Raw genomic sequence first — 26,157 nt, 5'->3', positions numbered from 1 at the left:
GTTGGTTTGTGCAGAATCCTTGGAGCCAAAACCAAATCCTTGTATATCTGCCACATCATTCCCTTTTAGATTTTAGCATTTTTACAAACTTCTACAACATACCAATATCTCAATAATTTAAAACAAAACTACAGCTAATCTGAAAGCAATTGATGATCCTTATAAATAATAAAATTGGGAGTGCTTTTTGATATCGAATGCACATTCAGTTCTGAGATTAGGGAGTGATGTTAACTTGAGTGCTAATCTCCATTTTATTAGCATTGACATCAAATCAGTGTTACACATTGACAGTGCCAATCTGCAGGCTTCTGTGAGCAATCCTTGTACATATTTTTTAATCAAACTATTCAGACATGACACACATCTGGAGTAGGTGGGTCTTGAACCCAGGCCGCCTGACCTAGAGGTCCATGGACACTACCACTGCACCACAGGAGCCCGTTGTGCAATCCTTGTATGCTTGTGTGAACAGTTCACCAAAGTATGTCCTGGTAACTCTTATTAGCAGTATGCATGTGTGTGGCAACTGATGGGTGCAAGTCATTCAGCAAGTGATTGGAGTTAATTGATGAATTAATTGACTAGTTTATGAAAATTGTTGCCAGACTGAGTAATAAATAAACACTATCTGCAAAGGTATCTTGATTTCTATTTCATTGATTGGCTTGAATCTGATTTAACATGGTAGCACAGGTGGATGCCTGTGGATGAAATTGAAGACCAAGATATCTTTTTCAACAGGGATTTGAAGTTATTTTGGAGAAGAATAACTGAAGCCAAGCCTGAAGTATCAGGATATAATTTCGCACTCACAAAAACAGAAGTTGCTGGAAAAGCTCAGAAGACGTCTGGCAGCATCAGTGAAGAAACAATTGGAGTTAATGTTTCAGACCCTCCCGTCGAACTGATGATAGCTAGGAAAATGTTGGTTTATATGCAGAAGATAAATGTTAATCTTGATTCTTTCTTCACAGATTCTACCAGACCTTCTGAGCTTTTCAATAAGTTCTGTTTTTGAGAGTGGGAAATTATATCCTGACACTTCACGCTTGGTTGCAGTTATTCTTCTCCACAGTTCTTTTCGTTTTTATAACTTCCCAATGATATTCTGATATGGAACTTTGATTAGTTAAGACATTCAGTGAATATATGAATAGGGATAAACTCTTGACCAAGGAAGTAACAAGGTATGGTCAATTGCTTCCTAACAAAAGCAGGAAAAGGTGCAGCTGTTTTGGAGCAATTGAACACAGAAAAATTTGAATGAGCTGTTAAACTATATGGACAAGACTAATAAGTAGGGTGATATTATAAATATGTAGCAGGCATGGTTGAAAACATCTCCTTGGAGAATCTAACGTAGTTTTAGCTTTTAAATTGTTGAATTGTGTTAAGGTGTCAAAGATGACAGATTTCTCATATTAACTGGAGCTAGAACTAGAGCCATGTTTTTGTAACAGATGGCTGAAGCTTTAAAAAAAATTCATTTTCAATAACTTCTATGCCATAAATTCAACAGTGACACAAAAAAAGGAGGACACAATGTTAGCAGCATCTCAAAACTGTGCAAATATAGGACACAAATGTCAATATGAAAGGAGAACCTTAACTAAAAGAAGTGGGAGTAATAGTACCTGCAATTACGTCAGTTGGCAGGAGCTGGGAATCTATTCTGGAAGAATGAGCCGCATGAAATCCCAGAGTGTTACCAACAGATATTTTAGTTGTGATTGGCATTAGGCAATAAATTGTCCAAAACAGAATTACAAGTGTTTTTAATATTACACTTACACAGGCTCGGAAGTTGAAAATAGTAGTACCAATCAGTCAGAGATAATTGACCAAATTAATTAAAGATATGGAAGACCAGAAAAGTATGGGATCACAAAGAAGACTTGGAAGTAAATATTCCTTGCAAAGGAATCCCGTTTGTCGGAGAGCGAGATCTAGTAACTGAAGTCCAGAATTAGAGATGGTTTGCAGAGGTCCTAACTTGAAAAGCGCAGGACAATGAAATAAGCAGGGAACCGATAATAAGTAGAAGCACTTACGATCAAGAAGATTTAGTGGCTGCAAACAAATTAGGAAATAAGTTGATAAACGATGTCAAACAAAAAGAGTTGATATACACGCTGAGGTACCAGGTGGAGAACAGGAAGCCTTACCACCCTGAGAAAGTACTTAATTGGCCACAAGAATAATGAATACCAACAAGCAACAAAAGACATGACCAATACTCACTCATCTCCATTCACCCAGATAAAGTTAAGCAACAGTTTGATTGTGACAACACCAGGAGTCTAGGACAGGCCAGACAGAGACAAGCACAAGAATTTCTAGAGGCTTGGTTCTGCACCAAGAATGTCATTCACAAACACATAGAACTAGACCCTTTATATACAGTACAAAGGAAAATCGGAAATGAGGTAATCAAATCCAATGGACCCCAGAGTTTAAATGCCAATTGAGAAACACAACAGTGCTTCATTGGAGGCTGCATTGATGATGTTACCCAACAGGGTAATGAAATGTCTGTAAACTAACAGCTCAGTGAGTGAACCAACCGCAGCATCCACAACCTGAGCTACAAATCTACCCAAGTACTTTAGAGACCTACCGGCAAAGTATGCTGAAATTGGCCTGGAAATGGGAAAACTATGCCAAAACGACAGTGCTACCCACGAGCAACTCTATTTCCTCCATGGATGCCTCAGGAACCAGGTATTATCGCACAGTGTGAGATACAACCTTCGCCCCGTACCCTCCCACCCACCCCAACCTGCCATCATTAACCCACGTGCACATAGGACAGCAGAACACACTGGCTGCCGGATGGTGAAGGTAATGATCAATGATGCGCACAACCAGCTCCATAGATATGACAGAGAAATTACACACTAAAAAAACCTTATTCCCGGACGCTATCAACCTAGACTGGACAACAGACTTAGAACGAGCCATTGACGTCAGTCAACAAACAACAAGAACCAAGAAAAGACAGATTCTACAAGAAAAACTAACCAAACTAACCCAGCAAAAGGACAATCATAGGTTATACACTAGGATAAGAAACCTTTCAGACAGGAAACTAACAAACCCAGAGAAAGCTACTCTAATACATGGACTGAACTGCAACCACAGAGAAGCCATCAAGACAGAATTTGTAGCCACACCAGAAGCCACACTGAAGACCAATGGCATCAATGAGGAAACACAACAAGCCAATAGACAGACATTGGTCCTGATACTGACCAGAAAGAACAAACGTGACACTCTTAACACATCAGAATGTGATTGCCCTTGAGGCTGGGATAGATTCACAGCCTGGCAAAGGAGTACTGAAAAGATAATCAAGAGGTAATAGGGCAAACTAGTGAGGAATATAAGCACTGTAAATAAGAACTTCTTTCAATATAAACTGTGAACTATTCTTCTGTTCACAACTTGTCAAATTGTGCTATTCTCTTGAATTATACTTCTCTGAGCATTTAGATTTTTGGGATGTGTGTGAGCGTAAATAATCCTCTTTTTAAAAACCATGAAAGTTGCTGCTGTTATTTGCAGAAAAGAAAAACTGATTATGAACAGTAAAGGAAAAGCTACGAAGGTGTGAGTGCCTGTCCGATCGTGTCTGTAGGATCAGCAGTCTTCTCCCACCAGCAATGGTGTGGACCACTTATTGTAACCGTTGTAGTAAAATTAATTTTGAATAGACATTCTTCCTGATAAATGGTATATGTTGATAAAAAAACAAAGTAACTTTTCCTTGAGTTGAGTTTGTTTCAATAGCAACAAATGGCACTAGTGAGAGGGTTTATTGAGCAGTGCAGTTCGCTTTAAGATTATGAGCAACAAGTTTTGGAACACGTGTATTTGGTGTATTTTCAGTTTGTGATGTTGAATTTTTGATGCTTGCTATTAGAATGCTGTTAACATAATTAGTTTTAGGTTGATTGAGTACTGTAAGCATTCCATCTGGACAAGATCCCGCTTGTCTGTTACTGATGAAAAATTAATTGCTCTTTCTCTTTGCTGGTATGGTCTTTAATTACATTGATCGGGTTCCATATGCTTAGAATTCCTGGTGTTGACCTGATTGCATAAAATATCTTTGGCAATTCAGATGGAAAAGATGTTGGGCTGAATTTTAACCGGCAAAGGAATGTGTTTAGATGCAGATCAGGGTTATATCCCCAGAAAATCCAGTTGTTTTGGAAACATGGTGTGATTTCACATAGCTTCTACTTCTACTGGCGCGCATTCAGAAATGCAGGAAAGCCCCAACCTGTAGATGTGGCTAGAAGGAAAGAAATGAGTGGAGTGAAAACTGTGCTGTTCTAATGAGTGTTGTGCAGGAAAAATGCTGGGGATGTCAGTCTATGAAGTTCGATCCTGAAAGTAATGTGCCAGTCAATGCTCCTTCCCCCCTGAGATCTTTGTCACTAAATCCATGTGCAAAAAATGAAGCTCCTGTTGCTCATGGCATCTGCCACTTAAGCTGCATGTGTTGATCTGAAAGCCTGGTATCTACCTCCCACCTATAGTAAATAACATAACTATCAGGCCCCATAGCCTACAACTGGGAAACGCCATCCAACCAGAGTGATGTGTATTACATTGCCTTTGATTTGCCATTGCTGAAGTCTCATGAGTCTGGAAAGCACCTATTTGACCTCTACCACATCTCAATAATTGAAATCCTTCCATTGACAGGTACAAGTTGTTTATTATACTTTACCTCTGTGATTGATCAGGAAACCTGAAAGTGGGATACTTTTGGTGTGACAGAGTTACGGCCATGGCAAAGTTCACTTCAGCAACTATTGATTTTATAACCTGATGTTCCTCCCTTAACCCCTGCACTGTTGCTGTGGGAGATTGGAGCTAAAATTCTGCCCGTTTCTAAATAATTGTCTATGGCATATTATAGCTGTTTTGAGTGCTCAGTAACAGCATCGATCAAAGTGAGGCACTGCGCAGCTGAGTGTAGAGACTTTGTTTTTGTTTATTGAAGTTTGCCATGATGGCTAATGAATAATGCCACCTGCGCACATTTACTTCCCATTTCAGCTGAGGCAACCTTGGAATCTGCCGCTTCACCCACTCTAGCGAGAAGAATGTGACAACCTGCACTGACAAAAGAATACGTGCAAAATAAATGGTTCAGGATGAAGCATCAGCAGACAATGACTCAAGAATCTGCCTTCAAGTAGAGCACACATACCATAAACCTTATTAAGTCAGTGAAAAGGTTTAATGTGAGTGGCGATCGTTGCTGTCAAATCTTATGCATTTCTGTCCACTGAATAGTTACACATTCAATTTCATTAGCAACAGTGGAAATAGGTGACAAATGTTCTATGGGCACAAAGTGAAGCTTACTTATTAAGCTTCGGCTTAATATCAGTTACTTTAATTCAGTGATAATACATAGTGAATAAGAGGCTACCTTTCTACTATGAGCTTACACAAATAATGACTAAAAATAAGACACAAGTCCTGTTTCTCTAATGAGGGGAGTGAACTAAGCACTTATTGCCCATCCTTCGTTACTCTTAAGAATGTGAAGTGTCTTTTTCAAGTAGTTTGCTCGGCTAGTTCAGAGCACAATTAAAGATTAAACCATTTTAAACCAGCTCATGCTGCTTGAGCTATCCATTTGGAATGGACCTCATTTTACCATGTAAAACAGTGTCACGGGTGTGATGAGGCACTTAGCTGGCCCTTAATTGACCACCAAATAACTTGTATTTGACCAAGGGTGAGCTGCCAGAAACTAGAGCGAGTGGGACGGTGACATGTTGTACTTTACAAGCTTTCTACCTTCAAACCCATCTAGCTTAATGCCTTCAGTGAAATGCATGTAATAAAGTTGACTGTTAATGGTAAAAGTGTAACTTTGTAATAAGCAATTCTGCAAATACTTGCTTTTTAAAACTTTATTCAGTCTCTTTTCCAGGAATATGTTTTTTTTTATTTTTGTTAGTACGTCAGTAGTTTACTCTAATGGTATGAAAGCTGTTAAAACATGCCTTGCTTTGTACTTGATAAAGCAATTTAATCAGAAATCCTTTTCGCCTACAGAAAGCAGCAAAGATGCTGGACATGCGCTGTAAGATAAAACACTACATTGTGTGATTTAAATTAGTGTGATTTTCCTTTTGCAGTGTGTTTTGTTCTGAGATAGAATGAGTTTTGAGTGAGTTTGAAGATGCTAAATTAACACAAGTTGTTTCCTTTGTAGAAAAAAATTTCACTATAAATGTCACGTGGTGTTCTGCAGAATTTCAAATTTGTTCCTTGGTATGTTCATACTAAAGTGAAACTCTCAACGGCCTATTCTAAAATCAAGTTTGAAGTAACAACATTGGGTAATGTCATTTTGTGAATATTTTAATGACCAAATGTATTTGTTCTGGTGTAGGTAAGCATGTTATCCTCTGGAATGTAGTACTTCCAAGTACTGGCTTGCCATTGTAGTTAACATTTTCTTTGACACTTTGTCTGCATTGAATTTTCTACTCAAAATATCTCTGATCAAAAATAATCTGCAATTTTAAAATGAGAAACCGCATTCTGTGAACAGACACTTTGAAAGGTTTCTTTCGGCTCTCAGTATTTTCTAATATTGAGCATGCAGTTTACATTTCTTCCCCCACCAGGTTTGTTTTAAATTCTGCATTCACATCAGAATTTCTCTTCCTTTATTAGTATCATACCTTTGAGATGATTAGACAGGATAGTCTTTATAAATTTTTCTATCTTATCTGTAGAGATCACTGTGACTTGCTGTTGTGAAAACACTGGCAAATGCCTTCCTTGGATAGAAGTCATTCTGCCAACTTTACAGTCCCTCTCCCACCTTGTATTGTGAAACCTGCTCCATGAGCACCATCTTGCAGTTTGACAAAGAGGTTGAAAGGAATCTTGATTATCCATTGGTTAGACAAGATAATTGGGAAAAGCAAGCACACAATGAGTCGCTGGTGCTGCAATGGTAATATTGCCGGACTAGTAACCTAGAGGCCCAGCTTAACTCTCTGAGAATGTGGGTTTAAATCCCACAACAGTGGTTGGTGAAATTTAATTAAACAAATCTAGAATTGAAAACTTATTTCAATAATGATTATGAAACTACCATCAACAGTTGCAAAAACCCAGGTGGTTTACCAATGTCCTTTCTTTTGGGAATGAAATCTACAATTCTATCTTGTCCGACTTAGCTATGTATCTGAGCCACATATATGTGGTTGATTCTTAACTGCACTCTGAAATGGCTCAACAAGACACTCAGATCAAGGGCCATTAGTCATTTCAATGGCATCCACACCCCGTGAAATAATTTTTTTTTAAAAGACTGCTCACTGAATGCAGAAGTAGTGATCTAGTCAGGAGGATAGGAAGTAATATTCATTTAAAATATATGGAAGAATTAAAATCATATTGAGATTCTGTTAAGATGCACCCCAAGATCATGGCGACAATTTCCTCTCCAAGTGTTTATGTGAACAGAAATCATCAGAGGCTTAATATTTGGTAAAATCAGAAGACTGGTCACAGTGATAATGGGAACTGCAGATGCTGGAGAATCCAAGATAACAAAGTGTGGAGCTGGATGAACACAGCAGGCCAAGCAGCATCTCAGGAGCACAAAAGCTGACGTTTCGGGCCTAGACTCTCTGATGAAGGGTCTAGGCCCGAAACGTCAGCTTTTGTGCTCCTGAGGTGCTGCTTGGCCTGCTGTGTTCATCCAGCTTCACACTTTATTAGACTGGTGACAGTGGCTGTTTTTGCTTCATAGGACTGGCTTCAAAACATCACCTGGAAAAGCGAAGTTGACACTTGAGAGGAGAGGAAGAGACTATAAAATACAAGACCTAAATATTTCTCAGTGCCAAATTTTGAAGGTTTTTTTGTTTGTTGTGTTTTCTTTAGGTCAAGAAGATTCGATTTACAATTAGAGAAAAATTACTTGTCTAAACACTTAATATCTGCAGTAATGTCTTATTTACAGATATCCCAGAAGAAGAAGCAAAATATTGGACTCAGAAACTAGAGCAGTTAAATGCACTAAGAGACCATGATGAGGTGGGTAAAGGAAATAGAGCAATCATCTGTGCTAATCCAGTGTATAATACAATACCAAACTGATGTTTGTAACATGAATGCAACATTAATAAATTGTTTCAACAATCATATTCTTCTCAGTGACAGTGTCAGAGGCAGTTCCTGGCTTGTACCATGTGAAGTGCTGTATAGTTGGGCTTCAAATATGGTGCCAGTGGTGTGAACAGCAGAAGGTCCTGACAACAGTGAACACTTTCTGCCTCTCTTGCTGCGTTATTCATGAGTAGGGCTTTGTCAAGCAGAATGCCTAATTAATGAGGTGAAGAGTAGTTAATTATGTGAGGAAAGTTGCAGACACCAACAACAGACTGGATACCATGCCTGAAAATGGAAAGATTCAACTTCTGCAATTCTCAGACGAGATGTCCATTTTCCCCCACCAGTGCTTATGTTGCACTAGGCATAAAGCCAAATTTAACCCCCTAAACTTGACACCAGCAATTCAGAACAAAATCCACAAAATGACCAGTTGAGAGTTCTGTGTATTTTGCTAGTAGCATGGTTTCTTCAGATTGTGTTGATCCATATGAATCTTTTGGTTGTTTATAAATTGATCAATTCAAACCACATTCTTATTAATTATATCTGAAGGTTTTAATGATGCTGGTACGACGAATACACCAGTATTTTTGCTGCTCCCGTAGTGGTATTTTTAATGAAAAATAATATTTTATTGTATTTTGATTAACTCTTCACTTTCTTGTGTCATATCCAGTATTCAATCAGTGAAGAAATCCAGAAGAAATCTTTGCCGGTTGCTCCCTCACAGTGTTGTAAGTTTTCTTTTACAAAAAATGATTACCATCAAGTTTCTTGCAGCTTGAATCACTGTTCAGTGCTTGCTTAGGAAGATTTTTTCTTTCTCATATCATGAAAAGCATTTTTTTCTTGTATTCACTCACAGCCTTTTATTTGAAAATCATTGTTGGATAATCCACTTATGTTGTATTAAGAATGTACCTTTGAGACATCTACTGTTTGTTTTAAAACAAATACTAAAGTTCCACTGGACGTACATCTGTTGCTTTGCTTTTTCAGAAAAATGTTTCCCTTGTGTGTTGAAAGAGGGGAACATTATTGATGAATAATGATGCATGTCACTTCTAATGTCCTCAGGCATGCACACTTAGAAATGTGGACAGTTTTCAGTGCTAACAAACCTGCATTAGTTTTTGAGAAAATTAATACCATACAAGTAAACCATATATTGGAATTATTGATTTGGATCATGTGTTTTTAAAGGGTTTCAAATTTGTTCAAAATAAATGTAGGAATTTATTGCAACCATTTCATTCCTGTCAAATACCACAAGCAAAGATACGTAGAAATAATGATTAGCATTGATCTTATTTCTTTAACTTTGAGAAGTAGAATCTTAGTCATGGATATATGAGGACTGATCCAGTTGAAACTTAAAATTCTTACGGGGTTGACAAGGATGCTGGATGGATGTTTGGTTTGGCTAAGGAGACTAAAACAAGAAGCTGCAGTCTAAGACTAAGAATGAGGGCGAGGAGAGTTGATCTCCCCGAGGGTTTGGAATCTTCAGAATATTCTATACCAAAGAACTCTGGAAGATAAATTGTTGAGTGTATCCAAGGCAAAGTTTGATAGATATTTGAATATTTGGGAATAGTGCAAGAAAGTGGAATTGTTTGCTGAACATATGGAATGGGGAGTAGGCTTGAAAGGCAGAATGCCCTACACGTAATCTGATTTCTTAGGTTATTTTTATGTTCACTTATGGCATATTTCAAACACTTTTGAACAGTTTATTGTGTTGAAGGCGGTATAATCGGAGTTAGGAGGGGATATTGCAACTGTACAGGGCATTGGTTTTGCTACTTCTGGAGTATTGCGTGCAATTCTAGTCTCCTTTCCTAAAGGAGGGATGTTGTGAAACTAGAAGTAGTTCAGAAAAGATTTAGACGGATGTTGCCAGGGTTAAAGGGTTTGAGGTATTAGGGAAAGGCTCAGTAGGCTGAGGCTATTTTCCCTGGACCGTCGGAGACTGAGGGTGACCTTATAGACATCTATAAAAGCATGAAGGGAATGGTTAGGATAAATGGCCAAAGTCTTTTTCCTGGGGTAGCGGAGTCCAAAACTAGAGGGCATAGGTTTTAGGTGAGAGGGGAAAGAAATGAAAGGGACCTAAGGAGCAGCTTTTTAACACTGTGTGTATGGAATGAGCTGCCAGAAGAAGTTGTGGAGGCTGATACAGTTAGAACATTGAAAAGGCATTTGGATGGGTATATGAATGGAACGGTTTAGAGGATGTGGGCCCAATGTTGGCAAATGAGACTAGATATATATGAGGACAACTGATCGGCTAGGATGAGTTGGACCAAAGGGTCTGTTTCTATGCTGCATATCTCTATGACTCGAAGTTACATGCTGAGTCTAATATAAAAGTACATTAATGATTGTTTTTCTTGTATTTTGATTTATTGTCTGTAAGAATGTGAAACTTTGAATTATGTTTGCCTTAATTTAAGCGTTAATAATTGCATATTATTTCTGTAACTACTTCATGGGAACCACAAATATCTAACTGGAATTATGAAATGTGTCATGCTCTTTGAAAAATATGTTATGAAGGATTTCAAAAATGTGTTGGACTGACGAGACAGTTGTAAAATATGGCTTTGCACTGAGTGAAATATATGCTGGACCAAACATAAAACTGTTGTAGCTCTCTGCCCTTAGCTTTCTTGTGCTAACAAAACTGACTACTGAATTAACAAAGTGTGAAGCTGGATGAACACAGCAGGCCAAGCAGCTTGTCAGGAGCACAAAAGCTGACGTTTCAGGCCTAGACCCTTTATCAGAGAGGAGGATGGGGAGAGGGTTCTGGAATAAATAGGGAGAGAGGGGGAGGTGGACCGAAGATGGAGAGAAAAGAAGATAGGTGGGGAGGTAGGGAGGGGATAGGTCAGTCCAGGGAAGACGGACAGGTCAAGGAGGTGGGATGAGGTTAGTAGGTAGGAAATGGAGGTGCAGCTTGAGCTGGGAGGAAGGGAAGGGTGAGAGGAAGAACAGCTTAGGGAGGCGGAGACAGGCTGGGCTGGTTTTTGGATGCAGTGGGGGGAGGGGACAAGCTGGGCTGGTTTTGGGATGCTGTTGGGGAAGGGAGAATTTTGAAGCTTGTGAAGTCCACATTGATACCATTGGGCTGCAGGGTTCCCACGCGAACCATTTTAACTCCCCCTCCCATTCTTTCGACAACATGTCCATCATGGGCCTCCTGCAGTGCCATAATGATGCCACCCGAAGGTTACTGGAACAGCAACTCATATTCCACGTGGGAACCCTGCAGCTGGAAAAGCTCAGCAGTTCTGGTAGCATCTGTGAAGAAAAAATCAAAGTTAACGTCTTATGGTCTTATATTCTTGATCTCAGAAGGAATCAGGGGTATGGGGAGAGTGCAGAGAAGTGGAGTTGAAATGCCCATCAGCCATGCTGTAAATGGCGGAGTGGACTTGATGGGCCGAATGGCCTTACTTCCACTCGTATGTCTTATGGTCTTATGGTCAGATGACCCTTCCTCAGAACATTGTGTTCCTTGGAGTTGCAGCCCCTTGTTGTGGCTTTCACCTTCTCTTTGACGGGGGTGTAATCTATCTTTGTCAATTCTGTACCTGAGGTGTGTTACCTCAGTGATCGGGGACATGCGTTTTCCCTTTATAGTTGAATGCCAACCTCAGCAAAATGCTAATATCTCCTCCAAACTCTCCACATGTTCCTTTGTTGTGACACCTAAGTCTAAAATATCATCCAATTAGACTACTGCTCTGATCACCCCTCAGATGATGTTCTCCATTCCTCTTAAAACAATTGCTCAAACTGAAGATCCCGCAAAAATGGCACCTCCAAAATGGCAAGCAAGTGTACTCACACAATCCTTCGTGAGTATTTATAGTAACATAGTCACATCCAGTTGGAGATAATGGGAACTGCAGGTGCTGGAGAATTCCAAGATAATAAAATGTGAGGCTGGATGAACACAGCAGGCCAAGCAGCATCTCAGGAGCACAAAAGCTGACGTTTCGGGCCTAGACCCTTCATCAGGGTCTAGGCCCGAAACGTCAGCTTTTGTGCACCTGAGATGCTGCTTGGCCTGCTGTGTTCATCCAGCCTCACATTTTATTATCTTCGCGTCCAGTTGGAGGTAGGTGCAGCTCATATTCAATTTAGAAAATATGTGACACCACATAGATAAGCTGCAGAGCTGAGCTGAGAGGTGGCAAATGGAGTTTAATGCAGACAAGTGTGAGGTGATGCACTTTGGTAGGAGTAACCGGAAGGCAAAGTACTGGGCTAATGGTAAGATTCTTAGTAGTGTAGATGAGCAGAGAGATCTCGGTGTCCATGTACACAGATCCTTGAAAGTTGCCACCCAGGTTGACAGGGCTGTTAAGAAGTCATACAGTGTTTTAGCTTTTATTAATAGAGGGATCGAGTTCCGGAACCAAGAGGTTATGGTGAAGCTGTACAAAACTCTGGCGCGGCTGCACTTGCAGTATTGCATGCAGTTCTGGTCACCGCATTGTAAGAAGGATGTGGAAGCTTTGGAAAGGGTGCACAGGAGATTTACTAGGATGTTGCCTGGTATGGAGGGAAGGTCTTACGAGGAAAGGCTGAGGGACTTGAGGCTGTTTTCATTAGAGAGAAGAACGTTGAGAGGTGACTTAATTGAAACATATAAAGTAATCAGACGGTTAGATAGGGTGGACAGGGAGAGCCTTTTTCCTAGGATGATGACGGCGAGCACAAGGGGGCATAGCTTTAAATTGAGGGGTGAAAGATATAGGACAGATGCCAGAGGTAGTTTCTTTACTCAGAGAGTAGTAAGGGAATGGAACGCTTTGCCTGCAACAGTAGTCGATTCGCCAACTTTAGGTACATTTAAGTCGTCATTGGATAAGCATATGGACGTAGATGGAATAGTGTAGGTTAGATGGGCTTGAGATCGGTATGACAGGTCGGCACAACATCAAGGGCCGAAGGGCCTGTACTGTGCTGTAATGTTTTATGTTCTGTGTACCCTCAGCCAGATTTTCATACCCTATGCCACCCATAGAAGAATTGTATCTGTCAACTCTTAATCCCTGCAGGGACATTTCAAGTTGTCAGGTTTTACAACTTGGATTACTAGTGTGGACCAGTCAGTACATTGTACAGAACTATCAGCCCAGTTCCGCTCTACATTCCAGTTTCGCCTCTGATTTGACATATTGGGCATGGGGGACCGGTCATGCCTTGAAGTATTTAGGGTAGGACTCTGGGTCTATATTGATCTTGGGCCTGGCACCTTTTATTTTCCTAGTGCTCTTTTGGAACACATTGGTATACTTCCCAATGATTTAATATAGATTGCCAGTACCCATTTTAAAGATCTGTTAGCAACACAGGGAGATTTTCCAGTCCCTTCTCGAAAGGTTAGGAGCTGGTCTTTACACCCAAGTAAGCGTAGTCACATTGTCTGTTGCCCATGTGTAACTGGGTTTATAGTGATCCTAATAATACATAAGGCCTAACTAGTGCAGTGGCTAATCTAGCTTTGTTGTCTTGCAGGCTTACAGGCAGGAAGTTCCATTGGAGTTTCCCAAAGGTTTGCTCCCGAGTAACAGATACAGCAGTACCTGAGTCAACCTCCATATCAAGGGGGTGCTCATTTACCTGGAGTTTTATCTCATTTGTGACCACTTTGTAAGCAGTAATCTTATTTAGCAGTTTTAATTCCTTATCCTTGGACTGATTTATTTGCAAAGCCCTAACTCGGGGTGGCATCACCCTTTGACCTGGACAGTACGCTTTTTGCCGCTTCAGTAGCCTTGTTACAGATGGACCTTCTTGCTACAAGTGTGGCATAGACATTCTTGTTTCTCACTACATTAATGAAAAGCTTCCCACCCAGTTCTGAAACCTTGTCGCCTCCGACTCCAATTGCTTTCCTTAACAACCAGTGGGAGCCACAGGTATTGTCTGCTTGGGACATGGTGACTTGCTCAATAGCAGGGGGTAGCCCAAGGCTGAGGATGTCACCATCTATCTCTGTAGCTTCTGAGCCTCTGTCTCAACTTTCTTGGCAGGAAAGAACCAGTTCTATGGCTTTCTTGCGGCCCAGATGTGGTTTGGTCAGAAACTTTCTTTGTGTCGCAATACTTACAAACTAGCAATTCCTGAATTGCTGACCCATACTCAATTTTCTGCCAATTTCTACAGCCTCATCAAGAATTAATGAACAGGCTCTCCAGGAAGTTTATTTGCCATGTGAAATTGGAAATACTGCAGTGTGGTTTGTGGTCATAATGGTCTGCTACCATATTTATCAGTTTGTCAGGGCATTATGACTTGTGCGTTGTTAGCTAGGTTAAACTCCTTTAGGATGCTGAAAATCAGGACTGCACAAGCAATCAGAAAAACTGCTTTTAGTTAGCGATCGCCTTCTTTCCAGTTTGCCCAAAAAATGTATCTTATTCTTGCGACAGACATGAGGCCAATCCTCCCAATCCATCACAAGGTTCTAATTTCCTAAACATTTTGAGGAAATTTGACATTTTTCATATTTCCCTGTCATGATCTTACAGGTTTAATTTGAAGCCTGGTCTATCTGAAACTTTTACTCTTGTCACAAATGTAATAGCTCAGCAAGACTGACTGAAAAGGTTCAACACCAAAATAGTCCCACTTGTGGTGTACATACGCTAGTCCCAACCTGGGACAGACCAATCCCTGAGTCTGCTTTATTGTGTTTTTCTTTGTTTTCCAAACCCAAAAGTGTTATCACACACAACTGAATTTTTTTTTTCTCCCTCCTTCATCAAATCAATTGTGGCATTTCTTTTTCTATCAAACCAGTACCAGTAAATCGCCTGTATTTCCAATTGAATACTTCACATGCAAAGCTTGTTAAGATCAGAAATCACACAACAATAGGTTTTAGTCCAACAGGTTTATTTGAAAACACAAGCTTTCGGAGCCTCGTTCCTCCTTCTGGTCTTAGAGAGACAGGTGGCTTCAGACACAGAACTTATACCTAAAAAATCAAAGGGTCACATCACTGACGAGGATGTATTAAACAAACGTAAGATGCTGTTAAAGCTTTAATCATTTGGAAGGTTTTAATTGATTAATATGGATATATAAATCCCCAAATTTCTTTCAAGTGACTGCCCTGAGAGAACTAAATATTTTATCAGTGTAAAGAAGAGATGACATTTTAGGTTAGACAATGCATGTTAGGTGTGAAGCTTTATTAAGAATCTGTTTGTGTTTTGTTTGGAGTCAGACTGGTTTAATTTACGCAGTAGAAATTTATAAAACACCACATTGACTGTCTATAAACTGTCATTTTTGAACAAAATATTTGCAAGTACAAATTCACGCCATGGATTTGAGTGTGTGTGTGTGGTAGTGTATGGGTGTACGTGGGAGAGTGCGTGTGCACACACTGGAGAGTATAAGTAGTGTCATGCAGCAGAAATCCTTGCGCTTAAATAATTTACAATATGTATGAATAAATTGGACCTCAAAAAAAATACTATTGCCATATTTGTGAAGGGCACAAAAATATGTGCCAAGTGAGGTAATGAGGATGGCATAAAGAGCTGACAGAGGGATATAGATAGGTTGAATGAGTCAGAAAATTTAGCAGATGGGTTAAAATTCATCCATGGGTTGATAATATGACTGACTGGATCAGATTTATTGCTCAGAGGGCATTTAAGAGTCAACCATGTTACTGTGGGTCTGGAGCCACATGTAGGCCTAACCAGGTAAGGATGGCTGGTTCCTTCCCTGAAGGGCATTGCTCAACCAGATGGGTTTTTTCAACAATGGATTCATGATCACCATTAGACTGTTAACTGCAAATATTGTGGGAAAATTTTATCATGCACTTTGGCAGGAAGAATAGAAGAGCTGAACATTATTTAAATGGAAAAAGACCACAGGAGGGTGCAGCACAGTGGAATTCGTGGGCACTCATGCATGAATGATAAAGAAAAGACATCCAAGTTCAGCAGACAATTGCAAAGTCAAACAATTCCACAAATTCTATTGGTCTTTATTTAATAACCAAAAGTGTGTCATGGTAAGGAAGGCTTGCTAAAACCATGCAAGGCACTAATCAGAGTAGAACTTGAATAATATGAAGAGTTATGATCCCCTTAACTAGGGCAAGATATACTGGGGTTGGAGGCAGTTTGGAGAAGGTTCATAGGTTGATTCCGGATATGGAGTAGTTTTCTTAGGAGGAAAGGTTGAATAGGTTGGGCTTGTATTTGTGGAATTTAAAAGAAAGAAATAAGACCTTATAATATTATTATATGTACTTGACAGGATAGCTATGATGGGGTTGTTTACCCTTGTGGAGAGGCCATAACCAGAGGGCATAATCTCACTGTAAGGGATTGCCCATTTAAATCCAAGATGAGAAGGAATTTGTTTTCTGAGGATGAATTTGTGGAATTGTTTACTGAAGAGGGCTGGCTTATTAAGTATTTGAGGCTGAGGTATACAGATTTTGAATAAGTAATGAATTTGAAAATTATGACATGAAAGGGGAGTTGAGGCTTATCAGATCAGCCATGATCTCAGTGAATAGTGAAGCTGGCTTGACGAGTGTAATGACCTGCTTCTGCTCCTACTTGTTCTTGTGGTCCTTGGCTAATAATTGCATTTAAGGAAAATTGGTACTGACCTTACAAACTGTTATAAAACCAAAACCATCCCTGGAAATTCAGGAATAACAACCAGAAATTCAAAAAAGGCTGTTTATTTTAAGGAGGTAGAGATAACTGAGATTCTGAGAGTCACAAAATATTTAACAACTGGGTTATGGATGCAGAGAGATTGTGGGGGTTTGAGGGTATGTACATGTTGAATTTAAAAGCTTAGGTCCCGTGGGGTTGGGTGATTTGAAGTTGGGACTGTAGAGGAGGATAGTTCATAAGGGAGGCCAGGTGGGTCCATAACGGAGGGTCAGGAATGGAGGCTGTTATTGTGTCAGCTTCTCTATTGTGGCACTGACTTGGTCAATTAAGGCTCAGTTTTCATTCTGTTCCTTTTGCTATTTTAGCAGAGGTGGGGAGGGGCTTACTTCAAACTTGTGACTCAACAGCTTTAGAGTTTGGCTACTACCGCGCAATTGCTGGAGAGGATACCTTCTATTGAAATCTACTGTGGTCATCAGAGGCAGCCCACAACCCCTCACACCTCCAAGGTAAAGCATCCTTTAACCACTCCTCACCCTCTTCGTCATTCAATCCAAGCCTGAAAGCCCCTCATTCCATTTTTGAGCAAGCTAATCAGGTCTTGTTCATACCCTAGACTTGCCATCAGAATGGGGTTTGTCTGTAATTCTAGCATTGGCTACAGCTTGACATTGCTCTAGAGTTTAGAGCTGCCAGTGTTACCATTGACCGTCAGCTCTATAAGGTGGGTTTTCACACCTGGAAGTCCTGCCCTTAGATAATTAATCTCCTGTCACATGTTAGATGAATGCAGGGCAGTCAGTATCAGCAGGTTGCCTTCCTTAGCAACTTTGCATGTGTCTAGTTTAGAAAACCTGCCATCCATGCTTTAATTAAGAAAATGCTCTAACATCATCTTTTCCAAGTCTTTAAAATGATAGATTCCTTTATTCCCCATTTGTTGCCTAAAGCTATAAGCTTTAAAATCTTTTAAGGGCTTGGCGTAATTGTCCATGCACCTAATGTTTTCAATAGTAACAAATTTGTGATTCTGGATGGCATTTCAGGATCTGAAAGATTCATATGCAGTAAAACTGTACTTCTGGAAATGAGAGCTTTTCTTTATCTTGTGTTTTTCCACCTTGTTTAAGCCTCTTCAGTAAAGACTATGTGCATAGGAGGTGTGGTTAGTAAGTTTGCAGATGACACCAAAATTGGAGGTGTACTGGACAGCGAAGAAGGTTACATCAAAGTACATTAGGGTCTTGATCAGATGGGACAAAGGGGTGAGGAGTGGTAAATGGAGTTTAATTTAGATAAAAGTGAGGTGCTGCATTTTGGGGAGGAAAATCAGGGCAGGACTTATATACTTAATGGTAATGTCCTGGGGAGTGTTGTGAATAATGAAACTTTGGAGTGCAGGTTCATAGTTCCTTGAAAGTAGAGTTGCAGGTGGATAGGGTAGTGAAGAAAGCATTTGGTATGCTTGCTTTTATTGGTCAGTGTATTGAGTTATAGGAGTTGGGAGGTCATGTTGCACCTGTACAGGACATTGGTTAGGTCACTATTGGAATACTGCATGCAATTCTGTTCTCCCTGCTATAGGAACGATGTTGTGAAACTTGAAAGGGTTCAGAAGAGATTTACAAGGATGTTGCCTGGGTGGCACAGTGGTTAGCACTGCTGCCTCATAGTGCCAGGGAACCAGGTCAATTCCAGCCTTGGGTGATTGGCTGTGTGGAATTTGCACATTCTCCCCATGTCTGTGTGGGTTTCCTCCTGTGCTGCAGTTTCCCCTCTCAGTCCAAAGATGTGCAGGTTAGGTAGATTGGCCAAGCTCAATTGCTTGTACGGTCTGTGGATGTGTGGGTTAGGTGGATTAGCAGTCGGGGTTGCATGGATAAGGTGGGGGGAGTGAATTTGGGTGAGATGCTCTTCGGAGCTTTGGTGTGGACTTGTTGGGTTGAATGGCCTGTTTTCATACTGGATTCTAAGAATGGCTACGAATGCCAATGTTGGAGGGTTTGAGCTATAGGAAGAGGCTGAATAGGCTGGGTAAAAACCAAAAGAACTGCAGATGCTGTAAATCAGGAACAAAAACAGAAGTTTTTTGGGTCCGGGAACCCTTCCTCAGAACTTCAGTTTCTCCAGCAACTTCTATTTTTGTTCCTGAATAGGCTGGGGCTGTTTTCCTTGGAGCGTCAGTGGCTGAGGTTTGTACCTTACAGAGGTTTATATAATCATGAGGGGCATGTATAGGGCAAGGTCTTTCCCCCAAGGTAGGGGAGTCCAAAACTAGAAGACAGAGGTTTAGGGTGAGAGGAGAAAGATTTAAAAGTGACCTAAGGTGAACTTCTCCATGCAGTGGGTGCAGCGTTGCATCTAAGGAATGAGCTGCCAGAGGAAGTGGTGGTGGCTGGTATAATTACAACATTTGAAAGGCATCTGGATGGATATCTGAAAAGAAAGGGTTTAGACGGGTATGTGACAAATGCTGGTAAATGTGCCTAGATTTATTTAGGATACCTAGTCGGCCTGAACAAATTGGACTATGTGATGTGAAGGTTCTGCAACTGATACTTTAGACCAATCAGAGGAGCTCTTAGAAATAGCTGAATTTTTTTTCTGCTTCTGCGCTGTGAGAATGTTTTAACTGTGAGGAAATTTGAATGAAGTACAATTTCTATCACTATTTTGAGTAGAATATTGATGCAACAATTCTTTGTCACCTAAATATAAATTCTTATCTATCATATTGAACAATGTATCTTAATGAAATTAAATAGTGTCATTTTAGGTCATGGCTTAACAATTTTGCTCCAGAATAGTGCAATAATCCAGTTCGTATTTAGTCAATGCACATACATACAAGGACACAAAGCATCAAAGTTTCCATGAACAATAATGACCGTCCGAATGTTTCTGTCTTTTTAAGCTGTTCATCTATTTAAAGTACCTTGTTATGGGAAGGAAGGAGATGAGATACATTAAGTGCTTGGAATGTGACATTACCCTCAACAATTAACAGGCTGCAGTGAACCAACAAAATATTTTATTTTTAAATTGTTATGCTATGTTGCATAATTGTATTAGAAAGGAGTTAAAACATTAAGATTTCTATCTAGAACAAAGACAGTTATACCCCTTGTTTTGCTGAAGTCTTCTTTCTCCCCTTCTTTGCCAACATTTGCATCCACCAGGCAATTGGAGTTATTTCGGATGGGGAGAGCAACAAAGTATGTAATGATTTATTGCTCACAAGTACCTTGACTCCTACATTAGCATGTTCCAACTGGAGAGACCTGGAGTATTCATGCAAATAGGGGATACATACATCCCTCATTGTATGATTACATTATTTTTTCCCCTCATGTAGTTGCTATCAGCAAAGCTTGCTTTTCTTCTCTGCAATGTGCGATGTGCAATCATTATATATTTGTTTCCTTTTGTTGTATTTTAAGAATGATGAGAAAAATAATGGATGCATGAATTTTATCAAATAGAGCCTGCATGAACCCTCTCAAAGCTACAGTTTCGCTTTGATACCTGCACATCATGTCATCAGAAAGAGTTGTAAATAGATATCTAAACGATATATCTGATTTCTATGTAAGTAAATACCTGACTGCACAGGAAAATTAAAATGCTTTACCTCTTTCTTTTGATGTGCAGAGTGCAGAATATTTAGCATAAAACAGGTTTTTTTTTCATTTAGTTTGAAACTTTTTTAAAGAATTAGTGCTGAAAGATAGTGCTTTGATGTAAGGATCTTCTCATCTCTATTTAATTCTACTTGCCTTCTAAAGTAGACAAAACCTGAAATATTGCACACTTATCCAACTAGATAGCATGTTTTCTTGTCTACTTTTTCAGCATTTGAAGATCCCGATAGTGCGGTTGATGACAGAGATAGTGATTATCGTAGCGAGACCAGTAACAGCATTCCACCACCTTACCATACCACTTCCCAACCCAACGCATCTGTACATCAGTTTCCTGTTACATCACGACCACAGCTCCAGGAAGGTTTACGGAACTCCTATGCTGATTCAATTCAAAGCTCTGAATTAGATTATCATGAGAAAAAGGGAATGAGGTATGTAGTCCATTTTTGTTTGTGAGAATTATTTTGCATTTTCAAATGTGTATGGCATGCAGTTTAGCAATTGGTAATTATTACACTTAAGTGATAAAAACATTTTCTGTTTTATTATTGTTTACATGTATTCAAACTGCAATGATTTCCTCAGTTGCCAAGTCATAGTGAATACTCAAAAAAAGCAAACTTTAGCACTTAACCATACCTCCGTACTTTATAGAACACCAATATGGCTGTTGATTTTTGTGATCCTTTTGAACCTGCTCCTCTGATTTCCATGTCCTTAGCGAGGTCATCACTTCTTCTATTCAGATCACATCTTGGACGAATGACTGGACAAATCTCACATGGCTCATTCAGGATGGATTATGTTCAGAACTCAATAGTTTTTGTTTGACTGGGCGGCTGGTTTGCAGTACAGACTGATGCCAACAGCATGGGTTCAATTCCCGCACCAGCAGGCGTTGATTCTCCTTCTCAACCTCTCCCCTTGCCTGCGGCATGGTGACGTTCCAGTTAAATCACCACCAGTTGATATTGGCCAGTGGTCAGTGACAGGACAGTGTGACTATAAGCGAATCAGGGAGAGTGATCCAGGAGGTAGTGCTGAAGGAGCCTCAGCTCTTGAGCTTATCTAACAGGTTTGAAATTCATGCTCCCTGTGTGGATGAGACTGGGCCTGTATGGAAGATGACAAAACTGACCAGAGCACTGGTAAAGGGAGCCATTTGGGGGTGGGGGTGGGGGTGGGCCATGGTTTCAGAAACGTGAAATGGAGGTGTAATCAAGGCCACTACAGACATTGCAGGGGAAGAGACACTATTCTCTGTGGCCAGGATCAAGAGTACCAAAAGCTGTGTTGTCTATCCTGGTGCCCACGTTCAGAATCTCTCATCCAGGCTACAGAGGAACTTTGGGAATAAGATTTAGTTATTGCGGCCCATGTAGGTACAACGATATAGGTGGAAAGAGGAAAGAGGTTCTGGTGAGGGAATATGAGGAGCTAGGAGCTAAATTAAAACGCATAACCAAAAAGCTAATAATCTTCAGTTTACTACCTGAGCCATGAGCAGCATTGGCACAGGTCAACAAGATCAAAGAGACAAGCTCGTAGCTCAAAGATCAGTGTGAGAGAAGTGGGTTTGAATCTGTGGGACAGGAGAGGAGGTGGCTGTTCCAATGGGACGGGCTTCATCTGAATTGGGTTGGGGAAGAGAATGTTCAGTTGCATGCAAAATTATGGAAGGAGTTTAAGGAGACAGGAGGCTCAGCAGAGGTTATTACAGTTTCCAGAACAAGTAATTGGACAGAGAGTATGGAACAGGTCAATAATCAAAATTCAGGCACAGCAGATAAGGGAACAGAATGGAGACAGTCAACACAGGACTAGCGATATTGTACTTAAATGCACACAGTATACGAAACACGTTAAATGAGCTTGTACAGCAGATTTTAATTTGAAGGTATGATGTTGCGGGTATCACAGAGATATGGCTGCAAGGGAATCCGGATTTGGAACTAAATATCCAAGGATACGTGTCCTATCAAAAGGACAAGCAGATGGGCAGAAGAGATAGGGTTCCCTTGTGGGGGAAAAAAAATGAAATGAAATCAATCGCAAAAAATGGAATGAAGTTGGAAGGTGTAGAACCTGCCTGGGTGGAGTGGAGAAGGTGCAAAGAAAAAAGGACTCTGGTGGGAGAGATAATGGGAACGGCAGATGCTGGAGAATCCAAGATAACAAAGTATGGAGCTGGATGAACACAGCAGGCCAAGCAGCATCTCAGGAGCACAAAAACTGACGTTTCGGGCCTAGAGCCTTCATCAGAGAGGGGGATGGGGAGAGGGTTCTGGAATAAATAGGGAGAGAGGGGGAGGCAGACCGAAGATGGAGAGAAAAGAAGATAGGTGGAGAGGAGAGTATAGGTGGGGAGGTAGGGAGGACGGACAGGTCAAGGAGGCGGGATGAGGTTAGTAGGTAGGAAATGGAGGTGCGGCTTGAGGTGGGAAGAGGGGATAGGTGAGAGGAAGAACAGGTTAGGGAGGCGGGGACGAGCTGGGCTGGTTTTCAGATGCAGTGGGGGAAGGCGAGATTTTGAAGCTTGTGAGGTCCACGTTGATACCATTGGGCTGCAGGGTTCCCAAGTGGAATATCAGTTGCTGTTCCTTTGGATGGCATCATTGTGGCACTGCAGGAGGCCCATAATGGACATGTCGTCTAAGGAATGGGAAGGGGAGTTGAAATGGTTTGCAACTGGGAGGTGCAGTTGTTTATTGCGAACCGAGCGGAGGTGTTCTGCAGAGCGGTCCCCAAGCCTCCGCTTGGTTTCCAACACTTCCGCCATCTACAATCCGACCCCACCACTCAAGACATTTCTCCATCCCCACCCTTGTCTGCCTTCCTCAGAGACCACTCTCTCCGTGACTCCCTTGTCCGCTCCACACTCCCCTCCAACCCCACCACACCCGGCACCTTCCCCTGCAACCGCAGGAAGTGCTACACTTGCCCCCACACCACCTCCCTCACCCCATCCCAGGCCCCAAGATGACTTTCCATACTAAGCAGATGTTTTCCTGCACATCTGCCCATGTGTTATACTGTATCCACCGTACCCGGTGTGGCTCCCTCTACATTGGGGAAACCAAGCGGAGTCTTGGGGACCGCTTTGCAGAACACCTCCGCTCGGTTCACAATAAACAACTGCACCTCCCAGTCGCGAACCATTTTAACTCCCCCTCCCATTCCTTAGACTACCTGCCCATCGTAGGCCTCCTGCAATGCCATAATGATGCCACCCGAAGGTTGCAGGAACAGCAACTCATATTCCACTTGGGAACCCTGCAGCCCAATGGAATCAATGTGGACTTCACCAGCTTCAAAATCTCCCCTTTCCCCAATGCATCCGAAAACCAGCCCAGCTCATCCCCGCCTCCCTAACCCGTTCTTCCTCTCACCTATCCCCTCCTCCCACCTCAAGCTGCACCTCAATTTCCTACCTACTAACCTCATCCCGCCTCCTTGACCTGTCCGTCCTCCTTGGACTGACCTATCCCCTCCCTACCTCCCCACCTATACTCTCCTCTCCACCTATCTTATTTTCTCTCCATCTTTGGTCCGCCTCCCCCTCTCTCCCTATTTATTCCAGAACCCTCTCCCCATTCCCCTCTCTGATGAAGGGTCTAGGCCCAAACGTCAGTTTTTGTGCTCGTGAGATGGTGCTTGGCCTGCTGTGTTCATCCAGCTTCACACTTTGTGATCTAGGACTCTGGTGGGAGTTGTGTACAGGCCTCCTAACAGTGGTTAGGATGTGGGAAAGAAAATAAATTGGGAAATAGAAAAGGCATGAAAGAGAGGCACTATAATAATGCAGATTTCAGAGTACAAGTGGACTGGGAAAATCAGGTTGGTAGGGGATCTCAAGAAAAAGAATTTATGAAAGTTTTTTTTGTGAGCAGCTTGTAGTACAGGCAATTCTGAATTTGGTGATGTATAATGAGGCAAACTTGACTCAGGAGTTTAAGCTAAAGAAACCCCTCAGGAGAAGTGACCATAAAATGATAGAATTCACTCTGCAGCTTGAGTGGGAGAAGCTGAAATTGGATGGAATGGCGCTAGAATGAGTAAAGGTAACTACAAATACACAAGGGTGGAGCTAGCCAAAGTTGATTGTAAGGGGAGCCTAGAAGGAAAGATAGTTGAGCAGCTATTTCAGGAGTTTTGGAGGGTTAATTTGGGAGGCAGAGCAGAAATTTATTCCAAGGAAGAAGAAATATATTAAAGGGAGGATGAAGCAAGCATGTGGGAGGTCAGGGACACCTAAAAGCAAAATAGAAAACATACACTGGTGAAGATTAGTGGGCAGCCAGAGGATGGGGAGGCCTTTAAAAACCAGCAGAGGATAATTAAAAAAGCAATGGGCGGAGTGGATGAAATATGAGAATAAGCTCGCTAGTAATATGAAAGAAGGTGACAAAATTTTTATTTGGATCTCTAAAAATTAAGAGAGAGGCAAGAGTAGGCATTGGCTGGAGAAGTTAAAATGACGAACAAAGAAATGGTGGAGGACCTGAATACATACTTTGCACGAGTGGAAGTTGTGAGCAGCATATCAGAACAGCAAGAGAGTCAGGGCCAGAGGTGAGTTTAGTGGCTGTCACTAAGGAGAAGGTGCTTGGGAAACTGAAAGATCTGAAGGTGGATAAATAACCTGGATCAGATGGACTACTACACACAGTTCTGAAGGAGATACTAGAGATTGTAGAAGCATAGCGGTGATCTTTCAAGAGTCACTAGGGTCTGGGAGAGTGCCAGGGGGCTGGAAAATGGCAAATGTAACACCACTGTTTTAAAAGAGAGGGAGGCAGAAGATAGGAAACTGTAGGCCAATTAGCATGACCTCAGTCATTGGTAAGATTTTCGAATCCATTTTTAAGGATGAGATTACATGGGGCTGAGTCAGCACATTTTCATCAAGGGAAGGTTATACCTGACAAAACTGCTAGAATTCTTTGAGGAGGTAATGAGCAAGTTAGATTTTAAAAAGAAAAGACCTTGTGGGTGTGATCTATTCATATTTCCAGAAGGCCTTTACCCAGGTATCAAGCAATAGGCTCCTAAATAGGATAAGACCCCATGGTGTTAGGGGCAAGTTACTGCCATTGATAGAAGATTGGCTGTTTGGCAGAAGGCAGAAAATAGGGATCAAGGGGTCTTTTTCATGGTCTTTTCCTTTCCACTGCCGCAGTCCTTTTCTGAGCTTTCCAGCCCTCACCATGCCTCTGCCAGAGTCTAATTCCAGGCTTTCCAGCCTTCACCGTGCTGCTGCCAGGGTCCTCATTGGCCCCCTCACCAGTTTGCTTTAGCTGCTGCTGCCTTGCTAGCCCACTCTTGATATGCTGCCATCGCTCTTGCAGGACACAACCTGTGCGTCCTGCTCCTGCCACTTGGTTCCCATTCACGACTGAGCTTCTTCCCAACTCCTTAGGTAGATAGGTAAGAGGTGGGGAGGGGGTAGAAGTACTGCAGAGGGAGAGAGAAGTAGGGAGGCAAAAAAAAGAAAGAACCAAAAAGAAAAGAGAAAGAGAACTGGCAAGCAGAGTGGAGTTCCGAATGCAGCAACTGACCCTACCGCGTCTTGCCAGAAACCTGGACAATTACCATCCCATCAGTCTACTCTCAATCATCAGTAAAGTGATGAAATGTATCATCAACAATGCTATCAAGCAACGCCT

The 26,157-nt window shown here is 41.3% G+C and overlaps 1 protein-coding gene across 13 annotated transcripts in view; it reads left to right on the top strand.

The window, feature by feature from the left end:
* The window catches only part of LOC125453124 (protein unc-13 homolog B), a 495,854-nt gene that overhangs the window by 243,629 nt on the left and 226,068 nt on the right, over positions 1 to 26,157 (top strand). For 9 of the 13 annotated variants that reach the window (XM_059648677.1, XM_059648674.1, XM_059648682.1 and 6 more), the window contains exons 6-9: positions 8,018 to 8,091; positions 8,846 to 8,903; positions 20,027 to 20,062; positions 20,700 to 20,922. In XM_059648677.1, the coding sequence (XP_059504660.1) occupies positions 8,018 to 8,091; positions 8,846 to 8,903; positions 20,027 to 20,062; positions 20,700 to 20,922 (391 nt within the window). The remainder of the gene's footprint in view (positions 1 to 8,017; positions 8,092 to 8,845; positions 8,904 to 20,026; positions 20,063 to 20,699; positions 20,923 to 26,157) is intronic. The other 4 variants (XM_059648673.1, XM_059648694.1, XM_059648669.1 and 1 more) reach the window with 1 other exon arrangement.

The sequence above is a fragment of the Stegostoma tigrinum genome, chromosome 1 (assembly GCF_030684315.1).
Source record: "Stegostoma tigrinum isolate sSteTig4 chromosome 1, sSteTig4.hap1, whole genome shotgun sequence".
Lineage (NCBI taxonomy): Eukaryota > Metazoa > Chordata > Chondrichthyes > Orectolobiformes > Stegostomatidae > Stegostoma > Stegostoma tigrinum.
The sequence above is the reverse complement of the archived record's forward strand: the minus strand, read 5'-3'. Positions and strand labels throughout refer to the sequence as shown.